The 25,377-nt window shown below is 40.6% G+C and overlaps 1 protein-coding gene across 1 annotated transcript in view; it reads right to left on the reverse strand.

Annotated features, from left to right (window-relative positions):
• Positions 1 to 730: 730 nt before the first annotated feature.
• Positions 731 to 25,377, reverse strand: part of zcchc7 (zinc finger, CCHC domain containing 7) — a 52,107-nt gene continuing 27,460 nt past the window's right edge. Inside the window, exons 4-10 of the mRNA XM_063475311.1 lie at positions 22,651 to 22,700; positions 21,645 to 21,782; positions 21,387 to 21,557; positions 17,687 to 17,722; positions 5,153 to 5,248; positions 4,038 to 4,155; positions 731 to 2,581 (exon numbers count right to left, since the gene is read on the reverse strand). Coding sequence (XP_063331381.1) covers positions 2,007 to 2,581; positions 4,038 to 4,155; positions 5,153 to 5,248; positions 17,687 to 17,722; positions 21,387 to 21,557; positions 21,645 to 21,782; positions 22,651 to 22,700 — 1,184 coding nt within the window. The 3' untranslated portion in view covers positions 731 to 2,006. The remainder of the gene's footprint in view (positions 2,582 to 4,037; positions 4,156 to 5,152; positions 5,249 to 17,686; positions 17,723 to 21,386; positions 21,558 to 21,644; positions 21,783 to 22,650; positions 22,701 to 25,377) is intronic.

Raw genomic sequence — 25,377 nt, forward strand, 5'->3', positions numbered from 1 at the left:
TTCAACTTGTTTAGAACAGTAAGTTTGGATCACTCTGGCCCAGTGTGAGTGTAGTTTTAATCTTTCAGCTCTCATGTCTGATAACACAGGTAAGTACATTCAAACCTCTCCATCAGCTGGCTCTGTAGTTTGTCTGGGTTCACTGACCGAAGCCAAATTAAGGAGAAGTGACAGCATCCCCCAGTCTTTACCGCCCTTCACAGAGCACTAGGCTCCATAATGCATACTGGAAGCGTCTATCACCAAGTTCATTGCTCTTCTCGAGTACAAAAATGGCACTTTCAGATAGCTATCTTCTGCTGCAGTTGACAGTCTTCAGTGTACTTGTACCTCGTGCCTTTAATAAATCACAAAATAAACATAAAATTGACTAGCTGATCGTTTTGAAAACATGAAATCATGAAAGCACAAGGCTACACAGCAGATAAATAGTAAAGATAAACTGTTGCTCAGTCTGTGGAAAGACTGGACCTCAATCAAAATGTCAACAGTAGGCCACTTAGGGTTTTTAACAAATAGTTTGTGACTCATTGTTATAGATCACAAATTATTTTCCCCCAGCATAGGGAAAATTAAACTTCATCCAGCAACCTCAGCTATGACATTTATCAACCCGAGCCAAGTGCTATGAATTGTATTGAATAACAATGACACTGAAGATAAGAAAAAAGAACTGTGAGCGCATAAGCAATCCAAGCTTTCTTCCTCAATCACAGAAGAGATTCAAGTTTTATTTTTCCCCAGACACTTTGGATAACCAATGGTCATATTACAAAGGAATCACTTCACACGATTTCCTATTTCAGGGTTTCATTTAACTATGACAATAACAAATAAGACCGCATACAACGGATTTTAAATTATTAACACTGTTGGGGCCACATGTTAGTGATGCATGTTATCTGGGACCAGTGGTTTGAGTCCACTTGTCCGCTTACAAGAAAACATTACTGAAAGTGATCACCTTCAATAAATACAAGAAATACTTCTGTTCTGACTGAAGCGATCTTTTTCAGGTTTGACAGAGTTCTCCAACATCAAATGACAGAGGATCAGGGTTAAATAGGCGTCTGCTGATTTTTCATCACTGCTCTATTCGTCTGTATGTAACAGATGCATTAGTGCTCATAAATACAGAAAAATTACAAGCGCATGGGTTGGTTACAGAAAAGAGCAGCAGTTTACCCTTCAGTTAAAATTGAAAATGAAATTAGTCACAAACACGTGTTTAAATATACACTGCCTTCTGGTTCCAAGAGCAGCAGCAACATTAAAAAACTACTTTCAAAGCAGAAGCACAGGGAAATCAGCTTATTGAACTTGCAAATATTTTTACTTTTTTTTTTTTAAATGAGACTTTTGCAACACGATGGAACCAATGGGAAGAAATAAATTTTAAGTCACCATTACTCCTGAAACTGTTTTAGTTAACCTTTTTGGTTTTACGCAAATATTATTCAGATTCCTTTAAGGCCATGATCCTTTTTCATTAAAAATCCACAGAACTGTGACTTACTGGACTAACTAAATTGTGAACTGCTGTTTATACATTGTCAATTTCCAAACATAGGGCCACTTCCTGTTTAAATCTGGGGACAGCTGTATCCTCACACTGACCACATGGGGAAAGTAAATAAACAGCTTCAACATTCTGACTCGTTTTAAGCTGTTATTAACAAGATTAAAGATGCTGCACTGTTTAAGCATCACAATGTGACTTTGAGCCACTGTGAACAAAATCAGGACCCTGGAAGTGAAGCAACTAAATGAAGCAGCTTTTAATATTTCCAAAAATCATACACATCACCTAACTCTTGACTGTTGTTAAAATATTTTGTGAAAAGGTCCCATGAAGGCCCTTAAAGCCACAATAATTTCAGGTATTTATGTCGAGACCTGAGTTAACGAAACGTGCGACACGCCCCTAAAAGTCACGGTCTTAACTTTTGCTTTTAGAGATCAGAGCCCTGACAGACTCTGACATTGAAACCTCACACAAACGGATGCTATCTTCTACGCTTTCTTTGTTTAATGAAGAACAGATTATCGTCTGCAGGGTACATCTGCGCACCAGTTTTTTTGTCAGCAGTCGCGGGGGCTTGATTTTTCCTCTTTTTTCTCTTCTCTTGCTTTGCTTTAGGCCCATGCACCTTTCCTCCAACAGAGCCAAAGAGAGGGTTGGGTCTTTTCTCTGTGTGTGCCCCTGGCTGTGCTGAAGGGACATGGTTCATTTTCTTCTTCTTTCTCCTCTTCTTCCTGTTCTCTCCCATCCCTCCCCCTCTGGGAAAGTCTCCTGCTTCATCGAAAATTGGTTTAGCGGCTGGCAGCGGGTTTCTCGAGGTGGGCACAGGTCTCTTAGGTTTCCATGGTTTAACATTGCCTACACTTTCCTGTTGTTTGTACTTATTAAACTTTTTTGTTTTGGGTGTTGCAGCACTTAAGTCGTTATCATTAAAAAATAAATGGCTGGGCCTGGGATTGTGGTTGGTTTTATGAAAGCTGATCTTCCGTTTCTTCTTTGGGGGTCCTGGTGTGAGAAAGGCCTCAGAAAAAGATTGAAAACAGCCATTTTTCTTCAGTTCTGGGGAAAGAAAAACAAAAAGAATTAATTTGATTTGATTTGATTCGATGATTATTATCTTTTTCTCTTATGATTGAAAAAACAAAGTCAGATGGATAAAAACTCTTATGTGCCAGGACATAAAATATTAATTTGGTCCTTAACAGGTTCTAAAAGCATTTAACTACAACCTCACATGACTAATATCTGTTTAACAAAGCGAAGCCAAAATGCTGAAGCAGAGTTTGAAGAGCTAAGTACTCCCAAGGACTGAATAGGTTATGAAACAACTTTTAGGAGCAAAAGTTGACAAAAGTAATTTTTTTGCACGACTTTGTCAGTCTCTGACATGATTGTGGAGGAATTTTGCCCCCCTCTTCTTTACAATGTTGCTTCAGTCTGCAGGCACTTGTTTGTGCACAGTTCTCTTCGCCAAATCATTGCTGAGCACAGGCACAGGCTGAGCTTTGGACTTTGACTCAGTCACTGCATCACCTTCATTCTCTTCATTTTCCTGCTGTGCTTTGGATCCCTATTCTGTTTTCAGCCAAGCCTCTACAATACTTTGGTATACAGAGGAGTTCACAGTAGACTGCAGTGGATGCAAAACAAGCACAAATTTTCACGCCTCCACCAATGTGCTTAACAGATGGTGTGAGGTGTTTCTGCTGATATGTTGTGTTTAGTTTTTTTCCAAACACGGTTTTCTCATATGCAACTGTGCAACACTATGGTTTACACTCTGAATAGCTTTTAATTATTGCTTTGAACAGTTCTTTTTTCAGGGGGGAATGATTGCACAGCATACATCACTAATGCTGTGGGGCAATCGTGGCTCAAAAGTTCGCAGTTCGTCTTGTAATCGGAAGGCTGCCGGTTCGAGCCCCGGCTCCGACAGTCTTGGTCGCTGTGTCCTTGGGCAAGACACTTCACCCGTTGCCTACTGGTGGTGGTCAGAGGGTCCGGTGGCGCCAGTGTCCGGCAGCCTCGCCTCTGTCAGTGCGCCCCAGGGTGGCTGTGGCTACAATGTAGCTTGCCATCACCAGTGTGTGAATGTGTGTGTGAATGGGTGGATGACTGAATATGTAAAGCGCTTTGGAGTCCTTAGGGACTAGTAAAGCGCTATACAAATACAGGCCATTTACCATTTAATGACTTAAAAAACAAGAAGCAAGTGCACAACTTTGAATTTCATTCAGATGCTTTTGGTGGCCATCAGCAAGGTTCTGGCATAATTCCGGCTGGACACTTGCCCGCTCTTCTTGGCAGAATTGGTAGAGTTTATTTAAATTAGTTGGTGTCCTGGCACAGACCAGGCTTTTAAGCATATAGCCCAAGGATTTTAGCCCATGGAGGAAAGCTTAGTACTGTACCTAGACCAAGACACACTACTAAGAGGCCATGGCCTAAAAATGAATAATAGCTGCAGCCATAAAAAGGATAGATATTTACTTGCCTATTTCTTTATGTGATTTACCTTTAACCCTGATCTTTATCCTGTGTTTTCTGCGTCTTATGTCTTCCACAGTGTCATAGCGGTTAATCAATGAGGTTGTGGGATGCACTCCATTGAACATCCTCTGTCTTATACATGCCTGTGGAAAACACACAAGACACAGAATTAAAAGGCCTGCAATATATTTAAAATGACATAATAAAAACACAGCACATGAGGTCAAATCCAGTCCTACAGAAATCCCGCTGATTATGTTACTTTTAGAATCTGTACAAAAAACAACTCTGCACATGCGGAACCTGATGAGTAAACCCGAAGACATTGGATGTGAAATACACTGTTGATTACAAAAACCTGTAGGAGGTTATATCTTACTATAATAATCTCTGTCTGTGTGTTTGTTTTCTTATCCGCTGTCAAAAAAGTCCATTTTGACCAGAAACATCTGTATGGAGCTGCTATTTGAGCCTTATAATAAAGTTGGCATAGCCTTTTAAGTATAAATTAACCTCTCAGCATAACTAATAGCTGCAAAAAATTTATATCTTTAACTTCACGTGACGACTCTGCAGCAAGCTATTGATTATTTGATATTTTAGCTTAGCGTTTATGAAATTTTAGAACACAAATAATGAGAACTCTTAGAATTTATTTATTTTTATTTAACACAGAAGCTGGAAGAATTTCAGGGTTGTTCCTGGTTCAAATGGGTCATGGAAGCTTGTTTCTACAATGGAAAAAACACGCACAAAAAAAAAAAAACATAAAAATTGTCAGCCAAGAGCCAAGCTGAAGTTTTAAGCTATTAGTTCAAAATTTCAACTTGCTGACTCAAACTGCTGCGTAAGCTGAAATTATGAGATCATTTTGTGACTTTTCTCAGTCAGGCAGGACTGGCACTAACAATACTAGTAAAGAATTATTTAATCAAATAATAAAAGTACTTACAATTAAATATATCCCTTAAAGAAAATATTGTTTCTTTTTGTTTTAAAGAGTCTGCTTCCACTTTGGGCTTTATTGTTTTGGTGTATAGGCCAGAAAGACGCATACAAAATGGCAAATACCTACACATGTAATATAATAGGCAATTCAGCATACACTTGGACTAAAGAAAGACAGTGAGGGTTACTTACATGGCCAAAGTGTCCCTTCTGTGAGCAGTTGTAGCAGTAGGCATGAGACTGACTGCTGCGCTTTGGTTGCTGCTTCACAGGAGGGCCATGCTTAGTCTGTTAAAAACAAAAATTAATCAAAAATATATTTTTAAATAAAAACCAAAATCGGATCCCCCCCGACAAACACAATGGACACAATAAAACGGTGGCTTAACCTCCCATTTCTGTCTCATTCTCCCTGTCCTCTGCCATCATTCCCATGCTCTCAATGAAGCGGACTGCAGTGTATTGTACAGAGAATATGGGGCGCTGATATAAACCACTGATTTCCGAGGTATAGTTAGAGGCCTGTAATGACCCTGTATGATAAGTAACTGTGTGTGTTTGTGTTTGTGTGCGTCAGACTGTGCGTGTGTGTGAGTGTTTGTTGGACACGGGGTCCCGTCCCCTATGGGCCAGTGTTCTGAAAGCCTTCCATGCTCCAGCGCCCACAGCTAATATACACTGATAAAGAGAGAGACAGGAGACACAGGCAGAGTGCATTTACTGCTAATGTTACACACACACACACACACACACACACACACACACACACACACACACACACACACACACACACACACACACACACACACAAACACACACCTAATGCTATTCTCCAAAACACACAACCACAAAACTGCGCAGAAATTGCCCCCTCCCTCTCTCTCAACCCTGATTCCGAGATTACAAATGATTTGCGCCCCACGTCATTTCTTAAACATAGCTTAGGTAACCTCCCCCTCCCCTCCCGCTTCACCCTCTCCTCCGTACACACCCCTGCAAACCCACATCTACACCTCACACTTTTCCCCTCTCTCTCCCTCTCTTTTCCGCTTGAGTAGTTTTGCGGCAGAAAGGATGAATGCTATTAGAGCGTCGCGTCATTATCGGGTCAGGCCTGCCGGGCCCATCTCCATCACAAAGGCCAGGAGATCACAGACCTCTCGCAAGCACGAACTCTCTCTCACACGCACACACACATACACATGTGCACCCCAAGGAGATCACAGCCCCCGTCTCGAGCCCCCCACCCGACCTCCACCCTTCCTGCCCCTCTTTCCATTCATCTTTCATGTAAATTGGCTGTAGGTCTCCCTCTGTCTCTCCCTCTCCCTGACCTTGGGCTTGCGTTATCTCCACATACTCTGATCCAGCACACAGAATGAATGAAAGCACGAGAGACATCGAGAAAAAAAAAGAAAAAAGAGAGAGAAACGAAATCCCCCTCTTATTCTCACACCAACCTGTGATAGTTGTGTGAATACCTGGTGTGAATGTGCGTGTGCATGCGAGGAGTTCTCTGCCTCATCCGATATTAATTAACGGGATGAACGTTTATCCCTCACTCGTTTCCTCTCCTTGTTCTGATCTCACACTGCCTATCACGGGCATCTAAACAGAGTGAGGCCCTAAGGGATCACAGCAGGTTGGTGCCTTTCTAAATCTTTCTTAAATGGTTTGGTGAGGAGTGACAGCTATGGCTGTGCAGTGACAGCTAATATGACACATAATTTTAGTATAAATTTGCAGCAGGAACATTTCCACTGAAGTCTAAACCGAGTGGGAAACTGGAGTCAACATCAATGGCTATGCAAAACAACATGTTTTCCTTGTTGGTCGGTATGTGTTCAGTTCTGGATCACTCATAGCGAGTGAAGGGCATTAACTTGAGTTACACAGATTATGTCTATGGAGAGTCTACTCGCTTCGTATTAATGCCATGTACCAACATTGAGTGGAATAATCACCAATAATGAACAGGACTGAATAAAGAGCTAAAATCATTATTTAGATAAGGGGAAGCCATTATATGCTAGCACTGCTAATGTTTGTCAGTTGGTGGGTTAAGATAAGTATTTCAATTAAAAAAAAAAAAAAAAAAAAAAATTACACCTCCATCAAAACCTGAATAACACAGCTGGCTGTGGTGGTCATCAGTGGATGCTACACTACATGGACAAAAGCACATGTACCACCTGCACATTTCACCTACAGGAGTTGCTCAGTCATGGTAACACGTGAAGCTGTCGGAACACAGTTGTTGTGCTGATGTTAACACCAGAGGACATTTAGACTTTTACACACTATTCGCCTCGGCACTTGCTGATACTGCTCTGTAACTTTACATGTTCAGCTAGATCATTTCAGAGATTCCTAAACACTTTCAAAAAATATGACTTATAGCTAATTGGGAAACATGTAGGAGGGAATGAATGTAACAGACTAACCTGCTGCAGTGGTGTCATCCAATCACAGGACCACACGCAAAGTCAGTGAGCTCTTTAGAAGGACCCATTCTTACAAAAGTGTTTATAAAGGCTGATTGCACAGCTAGGTGCTTGATTTTATACACCTGTGGTAATCGGACTGAAAACACCTGAATTAAAGATTGGGACCGTTGGCTGTGATGCACAGTGATCAGTACTCACAGTAAGGTATTTTCATGCAACCTCAAAAAAAGAAAAGAAACTATGTAGCTAATTAGAAAAGATTTAATTAGAAAATGGAATCTTTGCTGATGCAAAGTCTGCTTTTTTCAGTATTTATGCATTTTCGTTCACCTACAGAGTGATTTTTTTTCTTCCTTTTATATTTTTTAGCAGTCAAAAAAGTTAGAGTGACCCAGTTCTCTAGGTAAATAGGCACATACTGCAGGAAAATCATCTTTTTGTTTTTAAATAGAAAATACACTGGTTCTTATATAGTGCATTTTCTACTCCATCCAAGCACTCAAAGTGCTTTATACAACATAACACATTCACACAAGCTTTTTTCTGCAGCTAAGTGCTTTCTATCTAACAATCACACACATTTACACTCGAGTGTCATTTTACAGACAGCAACTCGAGGTTCAGTGTCTTGCCCAAGGACACAATGGCATGAAGACTGGAGCAGACAGGGATTGAACCACAAACCTTCCAATCGGCAGATGCCCTGCTCTGCCTTCTGAGCTCCTTTATCAAGTGTGTGTGTGTTTTTGTCCCATTACTCAACTCAGAAGCCTCATCCATCTGAGAGTCTCCACTGCTACTGACAGAAGAACTTGTTACCATTTTAACATTTGAAAACCTCACTAATGTTATACAGACTTTAAACAACAAACCCTGCACATGAGCAAAAAATATCTGCTTTACCTAAACATTTCCCAAAAGACCCTGAGAATGTCCATGTCTCTTCATAAACTTGCTTACAAGCATTAAAAGAGACTTTCAGCATCAGACACAACAGGAGAGACTCCCTTGATACCTAAAGAGCTTCTGATCACACACATAAAGCATAAAGCCAGCCTGACCTAAAATAAAAAAAGGACTGAAACTGGGAAGAGGAATGACGCGTTGGTTTAGTTTTTGTGTGTGTGTTAGTTTGTACGAGGGTATTTGAGAAGGTCCTGAGGGCTCCACTGTGTGGACATAGACAACCAACCATCCGTGGCCTCTCATGCATGCACACACAGATACATGAGCACTCTCTCCCTGTCACACACACAAATGTGTTTTCCCACAGTTGTCCCAACACATACACCGTGTCTCTCTAAGCCCTGCTCGCCTCTGCTCCTTGCCTTAGCTGCTGGTGGCAAAGCTGTGATAATCCTTCGGCCAACACAAAGCTCAGACTGTTACAGACTAAAATCTGAAGGAACACACACACACACACACACACACACACACACACACACACACACTGAGACACACACACAGTTATCAAACAAAATCCGAGAAGCAAACAGGCTTGTGTGTGTGTGTAAGAGGAGAGGGGGGCGGGATCTGAACAGTAACGGGTGGTGGGAGCGTAGGGGCCGGGGCCAGCAGCGCTGTTTTGCATATGTTATTGCAGCAATAGGGAGAGGTTTGCATATGTTACTGGACCCACAGGGGACCAACTCTGCATGCTTTATCATAGAGAGCAGCCTCACAACACAAGACTACTGGGCTCATACCAAAACAAACAGAGCCTTGTGGTGTGTGTGTGTGTGTGTGCGCGCGCAACATACCACTATGAACATATTAGGTTAACAGGGAGGATTAATTAGACTGTTGTGAATCAGAGAGATGAAATGGCTGTAAGGTGTACATCTTCCCAGACAGGATGCAATGAATGAACTGCAGACCTAACCATTAATCCTCCTTTTGTTATGGAATTATTTTTTTTAAAAATGCATATAAACCGTGTTTATTGTCACTCATCAACAGGAATGACAAAAATCCATCTGCTTAAGGAGACTGCTGAAGGTGGAGGTGGACATGTTTGCAGTTAGGTAGGCCATGAATGAGGAGGAGGAAGTGGATCCTCCAAATAACCAGATGTGATTCCTGCCCTCTTTGTGTCTCCCAGTTCACAAAGACCGAAGCCCTAACCCCGCACCCGGTGAGGACTCACACTCACACAGTGCAATTCCCAGAGGCTCTTCCTATCTCTTCCCGTCAGTTGGTCAATCAGTTTGTAGACAATCAGTACGAGTCCGGATTTTTTTCTTTAGAGAGGAAAAAAAAAATGCTCCTGGAATGTAACGATAATGTGATGCAGAGCTGGGAGGCGGTGGGTCGCCACCTCTGGAGAAAACCCCCTTTAGGGGCAGCAAGTGGCGGTAATCTGGTCATACCGTGGAAGGCGGAACAGGGGATACAAGCTAATCTATTCAAAACCAAGTTGTACGATTTCTTTTCTTAGTGCTCAGTGCTGAGTAGAGAGGCTTCTTTTCTGCCGTGGCCGTGTGTTTTCATTAAATATAGGACCCATAGACAACACGTATGGACATGAGAGACACGGATTTAGATATACTACATACAGATGGACTGCGTCTTTTATGCTCTGGTCAGTATTTCAAATCCTAATTTTACATTCTCAGCCAGCTACACACACACACACACACACACACACACACACACACACACACACAAAAATCGACACCATCCAGCTAAGCGGAAATTCACAATGACCTGCAAGCCTGCAAGACCTCTGATAACACTGCACCTGTGTGTGAGTGTGTGCGTGAACATGTGCATTTGTTTACATTCCTATGGTCCTGCATGTGCATCCAGTAGATTATCTAAAGACACTTTTACCAAATACTAATAAACTCCAAAATACAGAGTCCCTGGTCTTCTTACTGAGGATAGCAAAGTGTGTGCAAGCTTTGATGAGGACCTCTAAGCCTTTGTTTGTAGTTTGAACAAAGTGTTTTGGGAAGGGAAGCACCTAAAAACCCCAAACAAGCAGTGCTAAGAACTAGTTGCCATGAGGGAATGAACTAAAAAAAAAAAGCAGTTTTACTAAATAAATTTGATCAAAATTTGGCTTCAAACAACCAAATACAGTTCTTCACATATTTGATAAAGTTATTTCAATTTAAATATTTATAAAAATGATATTAGTCTTCGTAGTGGCTGGTACATATGGATTTGGCTCCTGAAAGGGTTGTTGCTTTCAGCGTGGTTAATCTAAATTTATATATATTTATTAATTTCAATCAATTATGTAAAAATTTAAGTGACAATGTAATAACAGTGTAATAACGAACAACATAATGCCATTGAGGGTTAAACACTCTTTGTTCTTGCAAGTTTGGTACAAGGTGATGATTTGTCATACAACTAAATGTTGCTTAATAATTAATTTGTCTTTTTCCTTTCAGAAATCTGATGATTTTAGAAAAATCTGAGTATTGGATATTGTTTTTAAAATACTTGTTTCTTTGATCAGCAACATGCGATTCAAATACAATCAGTTTAACATGACATAAAACAGAAACTGGGACTCTTAAAGAGCCCGTACCAATAAATTCTAACATGATTCCTTAATAATGACTGAAACAATCGAAACAACTGATTATTATAAATGACAATATGCTGATGATGTGAGAAACTGAAATTAAAATAAATCATCTGAAATTAGATTGTTATAAGTTGCCCTCCGCTGCTTTATGAAGTGTGCTACCCATCTGACTACTGAAGACACACAAAAGCCATTTCCTTTCACAAACACCTTCCCCTTCCTCCGGTGCTGTTAGCGCTTCAGTCTGAGGGAGAATAAAGAGTTGAGGGTCTTTTGACACGGCGAGGTGAGAAGACTGGACAGTCTGTACTGTACAATGATGAGACAGCAAAAACAGCTCACTGAATAGATGTGGATTTAAAGGATTTTTACAGAGCACACTTTGAATTGAGGACATTCTTGTGAGAAAAAAAAAGAAGAGCGGTCAGCCAAACAGAAGGAAGGACAGAACAAAAAGTGGAATAAAGGTCAAACTTAAACCTGTGAGAAGACTTAATGTTGGTATATTATTACTGCGGGAAAGAGTGCGATTTTAATTAAGTTTTGTCTGAGTGACGGTTAAGTGTTCATTCATATAAAACCATTTCTCTATGCAAACTTACAGCCTACACTGGTTTAATTAGACTTTTAACAGCAGCACCTTTGGCTGAGTATGCTGTAACTTTCATATAATGTCTTACTGTTTCCTAAGTGTCTGATTTTTAAGCTCTTCTGCCTTCTTTTCTGTTCCCATATCCATGTACTGCCTCGTGGTATCATTTATGCTTCCGCCATTGTCTACGCTGTCCCCCTGAATATTTATTCTGTTGGTTGGTTGAGTGTTGGTTTTTCAAAAAAAAAGAAAAAGATGTGCAAAAGTAGAATTAACAACAAACACACTTTTATTTGTGTTTACCTCTGATCCTCCAAGGCAACATCATTTTTTTGTTTGTGTGTTTCATGTTGTATTTGTTGGTTTCATTTCTTTTTTGGGGGGGGAAGAGGGGCGGGGAGGTTCAGAGTTGTTTAATGTGTGTAGACTACTTGTGAAATTAAACACACAAGTCCATACATGTTCTGTTATGCTGGGTAAAAAATACTTTTGATGTTAAAATAACCTCCTGAAAAGATCTGGCTTAAAATCCCTCCCCTGCATCCGTATGGGAGTGCAGTCGCCTGTTTGACCACTGAATGGCGCTCTATCTTCACACAGTGTACAGAAAAGCCCAAGGCTGATCTCAGCGCAGAAGTAGGACTTCGATAGGAGGAATACAATCAGAGTTGTAAATTTGTCTTTAACGCAGCTGGTGTGGGCATCAGGACAATCTTCTCTTAATGCTTTTGCTTATTCTGTCTCATTTGGACACTCAGAGCACTAAAACATTTACTTTTATGAAGGTGAAGATGGTGTGCCAATCACAGAGAGGTCAGCAAACAATACCACTTAATAATTGTGTGAATGCAGACAGCAATTTAATTCCGTACAAAATCAAATACAATATCTACATGTGTTCACTGTAAAATAACACCAGGATTTGATCATTCTTCATTGTATTTAATATTACTGCAATAAAGCATTTATGATATTGCACTGAAATAATACAAATGTTTATAAATTCAAACTAGAATAACAGTTAAAGTGCAGCCATGTTTCTTTTCTGTCCATTCATTCTTAAAAATCAGATTACACACATTATCTACCATTTACCTCTAAATATCCAGTAAATATATTTATTTCTAAACGGTCATATAAACCAAAGTAATAAACCCCACAGAAACCAGCCAAAACATCAGACCACTACTGAGGTCTATTTTACACCACAGCGGAGGGATTTTAGGGTTACCTGTGATGTAAAATTTATTAAAGAAATTTTTTTTTTAAACTGTCTTTTTTCACAATTAATCTGAGGGAAACCTTCTTCGGAGTAAAGCTGTTTCTTCAGCTATTCATTCTGCTCAACTTAAAACAGACAAAGAAAAGAAAATGAGGATTCCTGAAATATTTTGTACCTTGGAAAAGTCGACTGTCTTAACGAGACATTTTTTCCTATAGAAATAAGAGGATTTAAGGGGCAAAATGTCCTAACCTTGCGCTAACAAAGACATGTGTGAACTGAGCATACCTTCTGAAGAAAGACGGACAGACAAAAATGTATAAAAGGGTACAACATGCTAAATGAAAGGGGAAAGAAAGGCAGTCAGGTGAGAAAGAGAGGGGGAGTTAAAAACGGCTTCATTTTGGAGTCGACTAGGAAGGTCACGGAGCGCTTTTTCATGGGCAACCCCGACACATTTACACACCTGTCCCACAGGAAAAGATCAATTCACACACCCTGACACGATCGCAAGATCTGCTCAGCACACACACACACACACGCACACACACACTCGGCAGAGCTGCTGATCAATAAACACCGATGTACAGGTGTCACCATTACTATCTAAAGAGAGGCCAATCAATGCTCACACACCGATATACCTGAACCAATCAGCTGCTGGGCGCACTGATTCACTCTCTCTGCTCACTCTCTTGTCTCTTTCACCGTTTAATGCACTCACCATTAACCCCCACCCGCCTTCCAGCAGTTCTACCAATAACTCTCCCCCACCCTCTCCAACTGCCTCTGCCTTCCTCCCTCTCCCTTGTTCATACATACATTTCTGCTATAAAGGTGAAACACATTGAAACTACTTCTTCTTTTTCTTTAATAGAGACACTTCATCTCTATTAAAGAAAAAAAACAAGCATTCAGGAAGTTTGCTTGAGCTTTAACCCTCGTTCAGAGTCTCAAAAGTTAAAAGAAAGATAATTCCCACTTCACATACACTCATTGGTTAAAGGCAAGGGAGCCTTCACTTTCTACCAGAGGGTGGCACTCTGGTCTTAATGCAACAGAGCAGGGTCTGGGCAGCAAGAAAAAAAAGTGACTGTGAGTTGTATGTTTGTTGTGTGTATGCATGCACACATTTATGCATGATATTTACATGAATTAAAGCAGCCAGAATACAGATAGCAGGTCACTAAACCTCGCTCCCCCATCCAATCATCCCTCCAGCCATCCATCCCCCCCTTAATCGTGCTTTCCTACTGCTCCCTACATGACTTCAGTCTTTCCACCCTGTCCTTCTCTGTCCTCTCATCCTCCTCTTTTTTGTCTTGCATGTAGTTAGCTATGAAATATAAATATGGTTCTTTTAGCCTCTTGTCAAAAAGACTGTTCACTTGGCCCATTTGATATTTAACTGGTCTTTAAAGCTGATTATGTGGTATATATGTAATAATTCACCAGTGTGTGCCATTCTATTTTATTTCAATCATATAAACACTATAAATCTGAAATATCACCAGTGGCAAAAATATTTATTAATCTATAAAATCAGAGAGATTTATCAGTAATATAAATGAAAATAATTATTAGTCACACTTTCCACAGTCTGACCTCAATGCAGAAGTGGCCAAAGGCAATTTGTATAAATGAAAAGTCATTTGTGTAGCAACTTGAGTGCAGGTGTAGTTGTAGGCATGCCCACGTAACAAAAATCATATGACCAACAGACCGAAAGAAGAGTTCAAATAAGTCATGTTGGCGACAGGGCCTTCTGGAAAACAAAACATATGTTTATTGCAGAACTTTGCACCGGCTGACCTCAGCCAGATAATACCAGTATTTTGGGAGTTTTTTTGTTATATTTAGTATGTAGAGTATTAGGTGGAAATCATAAGAACATAATAACATACATGGAGGTAGTGACATGGGTCTGCAGGAAAAGGAGTGACCCCACACTGTAAGCTTCAATGGAAAAGAAAGGAGGAGAAGAAAAAAACAGGGCGTCTGTGGGTGGGCGGGTGAAGTGGTGTTTGCGTAGGAGAGTGAAAAAGAAAGATAGACTGAACAGCTGAAGTAAACTCCGTTCTTTAAAAAGGAAACAGTTACATTTTCTACAAGTGCTACAGTTGTGTAAAAAAAAGTGCTCAAATCTGTATGACACAGACACAATGAAAATGTTGTGGATATCTTTTTACCCCATTTGCTGCTCTATATATTTGTAGGAGGAGTGTGTGTGTTTGTGTGTGTCCATGTGTGTCAGTATCGTACTTTCTCGGTAAATACCCCAGGGCTTTGTGGTCTATACTGTGTGGTTTGGAGGAGTTTGTTAGTTGAGGGCCAGGTGCAGGCAGACAACAGATACACTCATGGAAGATAAACGGACCCAACACACACACAAGCACGCACGCACACACAGCGAAGGATAAATGGACCCAGTAGCAGGGAGGTCTGACAGAATGCCTTTTCACACCTGGCTGAGCCCAGCGGAAGGTGACAGAGTCACATCTCCCAAAGCGAACACACACACACACGCACACACACACACGCACACACGCACATACACCTTCTCACATTGGGGAGTTCAGGGTCATAAGCAGCATCATGAATAAAATGAGGCTGTCTTAAACAGAAGGAGCTCTTTGTATGCATGTGTGTGGGTGTGTTTGTATGTGTGAGACTGTGTTTGTGTCTGTGCAGGCCCCTAACCCCCATGCCAGTTTGGATCTGTAACGACCTTCTGCTCCCAGTGCTTAAATGGCTTAAATACTTCAATTAGACCTGGGTCACAATCCTCCACCCGTTAAAGCACACCATTGCACACACAAACACACAAACGCACATGCGGAAGTGCAGCGGGGAACAAAAAAACAAAATGGTTTCATAATCCCGCAAGGCGACCGGAGACTTTCGTCAGCATGTTCTCGTTTCATCTGTGGTTCAAAGTGAAACTCCACTGTAAATCATAGAGGCTCATCCGCCAAACACAGGAGCAACAATTAAACTCAACTCCCATCTTCTCTGCCAGCGTCTCCCCTGGAACTTCTCTGTCCCGCTCCCTCCTCCCTCTTCCTCCTCCTCCTCTTTCCATCTCTCCCGCCGTGCTACCCTAGCGCTAACGATGCTGCCTTTTCATTAGACAGCCCCTGCTAATTAATCTCCATAGAGGAGAGTGACAGACCTCCCCTAACACACACACACACACACACAGTGCATGCCAAGATATATGCAAACACACACTCTTCTTCCCCCTCTCTCACTCCTTCGTCCCACGTGGTGTTGGCAGCCCATTTCATGCTTTATCACGTCTTTTAATTGACAAACAAGCTGCTCTTTTCTCTTAGGCTGAGGTCTATATCACCCCCTCGCTCAGATGCACACACACACACACACACACACACACACACACACACACACACACACACACACACACACACACACACGCGCACACATGGAAGTAAGAAGCCAAGAAAACTAGTTATCTTTTGAGATTTTGGATAAAAACACACAAACACACAGATATAAATAAGCAAATGCTTCCCCACTGACATATGGCCCATGTGACTGTCAAACAGTTTTCTACTCTTTGACACATTGTTTCTGTCTCACACAGACACACACACACACGCACACACACACACTAATGTCACATGAACACTTATGATGAAAGAAAAGGAGGACAAGTTTCCCATAACTTTTAGTACTTCTTTCATATTTTACTATATTTTTTACCCCCACGTTTCACTTACCTGCTACAGGGCAAAGTCAATACCAGTCACAACTGACTTATTGACTAATCACATGACACCTTTGCCTCTATGAAACTCATGGAAACACCTCATTGATTGACGATTCAAAAAATAAATGTAACAAGAAGATCCATTACTCTAATTCAGCAGTGGTGAGAGTCTGGCTTAGTGCTAGTGCAAAGTTTTACAATTTAGTACATTTATTTTTGTTAGTATTTTCCACTGAAAAATACTTTTTAATGAGCTATTAATTGATATGTTCCGCTACAATGTTGCTTTATGTATTTTTTTAAGACAAATTTCAGAAGGTAAGATGTCTATTTGGATTTGGCTTTATCTCTCCTCACTACCACCATTTTTCTTTTTTTTATCTTTCTTGGCTTTAACTCAGACTCTGAGCAGAAATCCTACATAAACGTGGTGCAAACTAAACCCACACAAAGTGAGTGCTTTTCACAAATTCCCAAACTTAATAAATTTTGGGACTTTCCACTTAAAACCACTCGTTTTGCTGTTCTCAGGTCACCTCCTTTTATCTCCTTTGTTTTGCTAAATAATTTATCATGAATATAATAACGCAAAAATTGTTTGTACCATTAGCTACATATTTAATATTTTCAGTAAAGTAATTAATCAAATATGCACATTTACAAAAGCTTCCACTCGTACTCACTGAAGAAAAAATTCAAACCTAAACTAAGACATATTTGGTGAAAGATTCTGTAGAAAACAAAAACACATTTGGTGTTTAATGATTTCCTGTTTTCACTTTTACTGTCATCTGTATGAATTCATACCACAAGTGAAAATCAGCTTCCCTTTTTTTAAAGAGCTATTGGACAAACGCAAAATACAAAGCTCAGAACTTTTATCTATGAGCTCAAGATTCGAGTGCGAGCAGAGGAAACTACTGAACACCATCTGAACCCTTGATCTAAAAGGTATACTTGACCTACACTTTTCTCCTTTCTTCTGCACACAGTCTGTTCGACTTTGGCATCGTTTCTAAAAAGAAGGGGGACCTTTCTAATTTTTCAGGACTGAACCTGATACAGTATTAGCCTCCTATCACAACAAAAGAACTAATAACAAAGGCAAGACATATAAACTGGAGAAATGGAAGGAGTGTGAAGAATACTGCTATGATACTTGCTGACAGTGTTGTTCTGTGAAAAGATACTCACTGTCAGGTGATACTGTCTCCAGATTTCTGGACAAACCTGAAAAAGGAAAACACACACTGTGTCATTAAATACCTTTTACAAAGCTTTGTAAAAAACAACAAAAACTTTTTTTATACTCCACCACAATGAGCTTTAAATCAAACAATCAATAAGTGATTGAAGTGCAGAATTTCAGCTTTAATTCAAGGGGTTTTAATGAAGTATTGAACAAAGTGTCTCGAAATTACAGTCACTTTTATATATATAATCCCCATTTTGAAAAGCTCCAATGTAATTGGACCAACTGGCATAATAAAAAAAATAAAAGAATAGTTTTATAGTAGTTAATACATAGATGGAGACCTTATTTTTGCAGTCTGTGCTTTTAAAATCTGTGGGTCTGTCTTCAGTCCTGCCTCCCTACGCTCTCTTTTTTCAGTTCGCTTTCCCTCACTACGCAACTGGTCAGTTTTTTCCTGTTAAAAATGAGTTTTTCTTTCCCTCCGTTTCCTAGTTATCTCCCTAAATCCAACAGAGTCTTCACCTTACAGTAAATGTGTACTGGGGCAACTGTTATTGTGCTTTGGTGCTATATAAATAAACCTGAACTGAAATTAAATTCAATGACACGAGTAAGTAAAAAGCATGCTCAACTGAACTAAGATCAGGTGACTGACTTGGCCATTGAAGAATATTATTGTTAGTTAATGTCTGCATTATCCTTTGGGTCATTATCCATTTGCTGTCCAACCTGTTTTGCAGCTGAAGCTGAGCAGACAGCACAGCCCTGTACACCTCAGAGTTCATGCTGCTACTTCTATCTGCAGTCGCTTCATCTATAAACACCAGTGACCCAGTTCCACTGGCAACCATACATGCCCACGTCATCCATTACGCTTCCTCCACTATGTTTGGCAGATGGTGTGGTATGCTTCAGACCATGAACTGCTTCTCTTCTTCTCAATATTTCTCTAGTTCCATCATTCTAGTGCAAGTTAATCTTGGTTTCATCTGTTCAAAGCTGTTTTTTAAAGCACTGTGCAGGCTCTTTTAGATGTTTTTTGACCTCCCTGTTCTTGAGTGGAACCAATGGTTTGCATCTTGTTGAAAACCCTCTGTTATTTCAATTCATAAAGGTGTCTATTGTGTCTAATCTATTACTTCTTTTTAAGACTGAACCAGGTTGTAGACCTGACCACTCCTAAAGTATGTGCGTAATGATTGCCTCCCTCACTTGCACTGACAACACCTTGGACCTCAGATATCCAGTTAACAGCTACTAAAGCTCAACATTTGGAATCAACTCCATATTCTTTATCTCCTAAATTTGTTTATCACTCAATTGTCCAGTTATTTTGAGCCACTGAATATTTGGGACTATGAATAAATGCAGTTCACACTTCAGTCACATATTGATTTTTTTAAATCCACTGTGTTGGTGTAGAGAGGCAAAAATGCAGATAAACTGTCCAAAAACCTGTGGACCAAACTGCATTTATACCAGTTTACTTGGACTCTGATAGTACACACAAAATCAGGACAAAACATTTTGAAAACATCAACATCAGCTTTTTAAAACACAAGGGAGAGGTATGAAAGTCTAACTGGTGAGAGAAAAGACAAGAAAGACGATTCAGAGGCTGAATGGAAACTCCTGGCAGGCCACGGAGTCATTTGCTTGCCTGTCTAAGACCATAAGTCTCTTCTTGTATCTCTCTCTAGATTCTGATCACCTTGATTTCTCAGTAACTTTTTTTTATCCATGTGTCTCTCTGCAGTCAGTCGGTAAGTAAAGCAGTCAGTCGTTTTGTCCCAGTGTGGCTAAAGCATTATCCCCGGGACTTCTCCACGCTGTTCCTTAAGCGTTCCAACATCCTTTCCAAACCGCCGCCACTTCCCACTGGGAAATTGAAAATGCCGCAGGCAACAAGATTTATCTACTTACATACCTACTGAGTCAAGAGAGTGTGTGAGACAGAATGAGGGAGACAAATTCAAGCCTGTTCTGTGCAAACAGCACTGTTCAGTCACACCAAAGTTCCTCGACAAATTTTGTAAGATATATGAATTACAATCCCACTAAAAAGTCACTAATTTGACCTCAAGTGTGGGTTCAAATCCCGACCTTGAAACAGCAGCCTGTGAGAACAGTAGGTACTTTTTCTGGCTTAATGTGATCTGTTCTGATTTGAATACATACAAGAACAAATATGAATTTCAACAGCTGCATCTTTCTCCACCTCTCATCTAGCTCTTTTCTTTTCTTCAAACAACCCCCCCCCCACCCCCCACCCCGTTTGCTCTCTCCCTCCAGACCGCCAGGGTAGTGTGTTGTTGTCGAGGGCGACAGGCGAGGCGAGCGACACACTCGCGCTCCATCAACCGTCTGTCTTTAATGAGAGACACAGAAAGGCCCAGGGGACTGAGACCTGACTCTCTTTCTCTCTCAAACACAGACACTAATACATACAGTATAATTTGTGAGTGTAAGGAAAAGAGGAGAAAAAAAGTGATACGTTCCAAGAAAAAGGTAATTACAATACCACACAACTTTGCACCTTTGTTTGCTGTTGGAAAACAATATGCAAAAGAGTAGAATGAGATCAATTTGAGGATCTGGATGAAGAGGTGAAAGGAATGGGTTTAGAGACTGAGAGAAAGAGAGACAGAGAGAGAGCAAGAGAAAGAGAAAAAATTGGGTTATGTGTGTCCTGGCCTACACTCTCCCTCTGGTGTTCACCTGGTTACTCATCCATTACACAGAGCACAGTACATGACTGACTGACGGAGAGACAGGGGCGAGAAGGAGAGAGAGACAGTGAAAGAGAGAGAGAGAGAGAGAGAGAGAGAGGGAGAGAAAGAGTGGGGTGTGAGGTGGAGAGACACAGACTGACTTCTTGCAGGGTTTTCCATTCTGTGGCATTAGTGTAAATGGGCAAGGTAATGAACACTGCGGTGGGATAATTGTCATTGATGGTCATTAGATTCACCCTTCAGTGCCAACACACACGCGCACGCACGCGCACGCGCGCGCACACACACACACACACACACACACACACACACACACACACACGGGCGCCCATAGCTGGAATATGCAGCATGGCAGAGACATAACTAAGCTGTAATTACTGAAGTGTATCAATTAATGTGAACAGCAGCGTTTGCTGACCCCTGGTCACTCATTATTACTGAAAGCGAAAGAGGGAGGGAGTGAGAGGTGGAAAAAAAGGATGATAGTGGAAAGAAAAAGTGAAAAATAAACCACATTTATTGTGATGAAGGCGGTTTTGATTTCTATGTTCAGCAGTAATTTTTATTAAAAGCCCAATCTGTATCAATCTGTGGCAGATCCCATGTTTTATCATAGAGCAAAGTGAAGTTGTGTAATGTGTCTGCTTTGTATTTACAGTAATTCTTCATATATGCATTTTACCCCAAAACATGTTGCCTCCCTCAGTGTTCAGTTTGGTCCTGTTATGCAGTTTGAGCTTCTTTGTGTCAAATTGGCTCTCTGGATAAAACTATAAGTGTATGTGTGTTTGAGCTCTGTGGTCTCTTACTTTCAGTGGAAGAAAATATTAAAGTCACAGCAAAGTGATACTTTTTGGGAAAGGCCTTTCCAGTCTCAGCTGGGCAATACATTATTTTAGTTTAGAAGAGCCTGACTGACCTGCACAGAGCCAACACCTCAACTACATATCATGGGTGTGATACTCACGTCAGAGTAGTGTCCCGTCATGTTGCAGCGATGACACTGTCTGTTCCAGTATGACTTCTCACTGCAGGAATCATAAAGATGCCCTGGCAGGCCACAGTTGTTGCAGTGCCTTTTGGGACAGTCACGGACTGGGTGGCCTGGAGTCCCACAAAGAAAGCATGGCGGCAACTTCTGCACATACACACACAAAACATGGTTAGAACCTTTATGTACTTATAAAAGTGCTATATGAGCCACTATGTGGTGATCGGGACTCACTTTAGGGTCAGGACAGTTCTTGGAGAGATGTCCTAAATTGTTGCAGTTTCGGCAGTTGACGTTCTTATCAGTATAGTATCTGTTCGACACCCGCTGCACTGCTATCCTGACACCTTTTCTTTTGTTATAGATCTGAGCCTGAAAAACACAAGTTTAGTGCATTAATGACATCATGTTGTTAGTGTAAGGATCAAGAAAGTCTGTAGCTATACGGGATATATAGCCACAGGGTTTAGTGCTTGGTGTTTGGTCGATATGCCCTCATCATTCACTTTTCTGTCAGTTGTTGGTGTTAATTACATAAGGACAAAGCAGCTGCATCAATAGTTTTACAAGATGAACTCAATATTTTTTGGCAGCTATGAAGAAAATAAACTCATGCTACTGGGTCTAACTTACTGATGTTTACATTTAATAAATATATATTAGGAGTCAGCTGTTTGTGTGGCTGCATTTTATTAAAAATGAAGCAACAGCTCACCAACACTAGGCTAACTAGGATATTCTGTCAGCTTCAGTGCTTAAATGTTTGAGGCCATTTCAATACTTTTGTTACGACTGAGCCGCTAAGTTGTTGGTTGAACACACATTTTGTGTAATTGTTTTCTCTGTACACTACCACAGGGAATTTCACACTAAACAATCAAGATGGGATTGAAGGGATTTTACAGAAGTATTGCTTTAACTGTTTTCACTTTCATACATAGTGCCCCAGATGCTCAAACATAATTGGACAACAGACTGAGCAGGCAGTTTCATGACCAGGTGGGGCCTGTTGTTATTTAATAATACATATGGAGCTGGTTTTACATGTTGAACTTGCATTAGGATTTTTTTTTACCAGAACTCTTAATAATCATTTCAGTATAAAATAACACAGTTAAAACTATATGAGTAATGCAAATACTAGCTTTTATGTTTATTTATAGTTGATTTTGATTGATAGAAACCAAAAACAAAACGGCAACAAACAGAAAGCACTAAAAAGCTGCTCACTGCCACCCACCTCCTTATCTTTGTCTGAAACCAACCAAGTTTCACCTTCTGCATCAGCATCTGGAAGAGAAGAAGAAAATACATTTTAAAACAAATTTACAGGAGAAGACTATGCTAGGCTCTTATTTTTCTGTTATAAGGTTTATTAGTTATTCCTGAATGTAATACAAACCAACACAAAAAAACCTGACATGAATTCATCAGTTACTGAGTAATGAGCAATTTAATACAAGAAAGTAAGTGAACAATTACAATTTGCAAATTTTAGAATAACAAAGGGATTGTAGTTACCAAGCATAACATGTTCACACACACAAGTCGTGAGCCATGGTTTTTAAGAGTGCCTAAAAGCAATTACAATGGATGAAAATCAGAGCTGCATTCAAACGTGGGGCTTTATATGACAAATGACTGAGGAAAAACAAGAGGAAAATATCTTTTTTGAAATCTTTTCTCACAGTAACATTAAACAACAATTGGAACAAATATTTGATAAGAACTGATAGATTCTAGTGTCTAGATCCCACCCTAGTAGGAAACCCCGAGGAATAACTTTAGTTTCCTGTAAGAGAATGGTATGCATGCACACACGCACACACAAACACACACACACAGAAACTGACACAGTCGCAGCCCAGCACATCTGTATGAGAGTGGCACTAACAGCACCCTGAGGGAGGCCGCTGTATTCTCCTCAGGCCCACAGAACTGTAACTGACATCCAGAAATCGTAACATACACACAAACATACGCGCAGGAACACACAGACACGTGTATTCGGCATAAATTATGTTCTGATAAGCAATGACCCACACAAGCTGGCGTGCTTTCACACACACACATAAAGTCACACCCATCCGTCGACCCCTGCGATTTGCTGGCTGACAGTCTTTAGCTTTTAGACAAATATACAGCCTTGAGCCACAATCAAATATTCCACACTCCTTTTTCACCACTCTCGTTTGTTCTTTCTTTTACTGACTCTATCCAGCCCCTTATCGCTATTCTGCTCAGCCCTCCCCTTCCTTTGCTTTTGCTCTCTCTCGTTGTTTTCTACCTCTCTTTCCCCCCCACCTTTCCTCCCCGGGTGAGCGGCTACGGAGGGAGGTTATCACCTCTCTTCCCTGTCAAACAAATTAAAATGGCTGCTGTTTGGATGGGGCTTCTTTCTGCCACGACCTTCACCTCCCAAAAAAACCAAAAACAAGCAAACAAAAAACCAATGCAAGCAACCTAATGTCATCACATAGGTAAGCTTGAAATTTTGACTCAGAATCACCTGATGGTCCTCCCATAGCTGATAAATTTGGAGAATGACCTGTAAAGATGTTGGTAATACCTTATACCTATCATCACTAAAAGGAAAAAATTACCCCAACAGACAGATGTTGTATTGCATCGTCTTGCTATATATTCATGATGCAGTGGTCAAATGTCTAAAAAGTGTATAGCAAAGTGAATGGAAATAAGTTAATTTAGGATGAAAAAGAAATAACTCAAGTGAAAATGGAGGAAGGAGCAGGCAGAAGCAAATCAGAAAGTTAATTAACTGAACTGACACGCCTGCTAAAATTGAATGATAATGTATCGGTTTCCCTTTTTAGGGCTTTTTTTTTCTCCTTAAATTACATAAATATCATCCACCATCATAGATGATTCCCAAAAAGTTGATTCTGTTCATCTGGACGTAGCCTTTTCAGAGGGTGAAACGTTTTGTTAGGCATCCAAGTGACTTCTTCAGTCTCAGCTGACTGCAGGTTTCTCCAGCCTTATAAATGGTACATCTGCATAATGACTGAAACTAACACCACTGACAAAGAATGGGCTGTGAGTTCAGTTTCTTGATCATTGATATGTAAATTGTCATGACTACAGATCACCAAATACTGATCAATGAACACTGATCAATGGCCATGAGTATGATTCACAGAGTTGGGTAATGGCTGCAATCACAGCATTGAAAGATGGTGAAAGATGTAGGCCTCCTTCTCAATTCAGAGATGGTCTTTCCTTTTAAAGTAAACGGCCACCTTGTCTCCCCGCAGCATTCCTCCCTGTCCAGGATGTGTACATGCTCATCATTGAAAGAGTGTCCACTGGCTTGTAGGTGTGAACAGATTGGGGAGTCCTGGCCTTACAAGTTAGCTCTTCTATGTTGTGCCATCCGCTTAGCTGCAGGTTGTTTCGTTTCCCTGATGTATAAATCATGGCAATCCCCCTTGCACACCGTGTACACCGTATTACTCTGTTTGTGTCGGAGGACCAGCTCCAACCAAAACCGTATGTTTTTCTCTGCTTGGGTGAATTTTTCACCCTTATTGTGGCTTCCCTTCTCTCTTCTGGCTGCTTCTTCCCCAACCTTGTAAACAGTACATTTGCAAAATGACTGAAACTAGCACCACTGAATGAACAATGGGCTGTGAGGTCATTTTCATGACCATGACCATTAATATGCAATGATACCACTGATCAGTGGTCATTGATCAAGCATTTGGGATAACTGGCAGTGAGTCTTTCACATCATTATAGAGCAGTTGGTCCTCTCTTTTTTGCAGAATTGGAGGTTTTTCAGGCACTAATTACCTGTTCAGGGTCATGTCATAGCATCTCGACTAGATTTAAATCCAGACTTAGATTAGGCCAGTCCAAAGTAGTCTTGCTGGTGGACTTGTTGGTGTATTTCAGGCCATCGTCTTGACACATAACCCAAATGTGGTTATGTGAGTTTCAGGAAACA

The sequence above is a fragment of the Pelmatolapia mariae genome, linkage group LG6 (genome assembly GCF_036321145.2).
Source record: "Pelmatolapia mariae isolate MD_Pm_ZW linkage group LG6, Pm_UMD_F_2, whole genome shotgun sequence".
NCBI classification, from domain to species: Eukaryota; Metazoa; Chordata; class Actinopteri; order Cichliformes; family Cichlidae; genus Pelmatolapia; species Pelmatolapia mariae.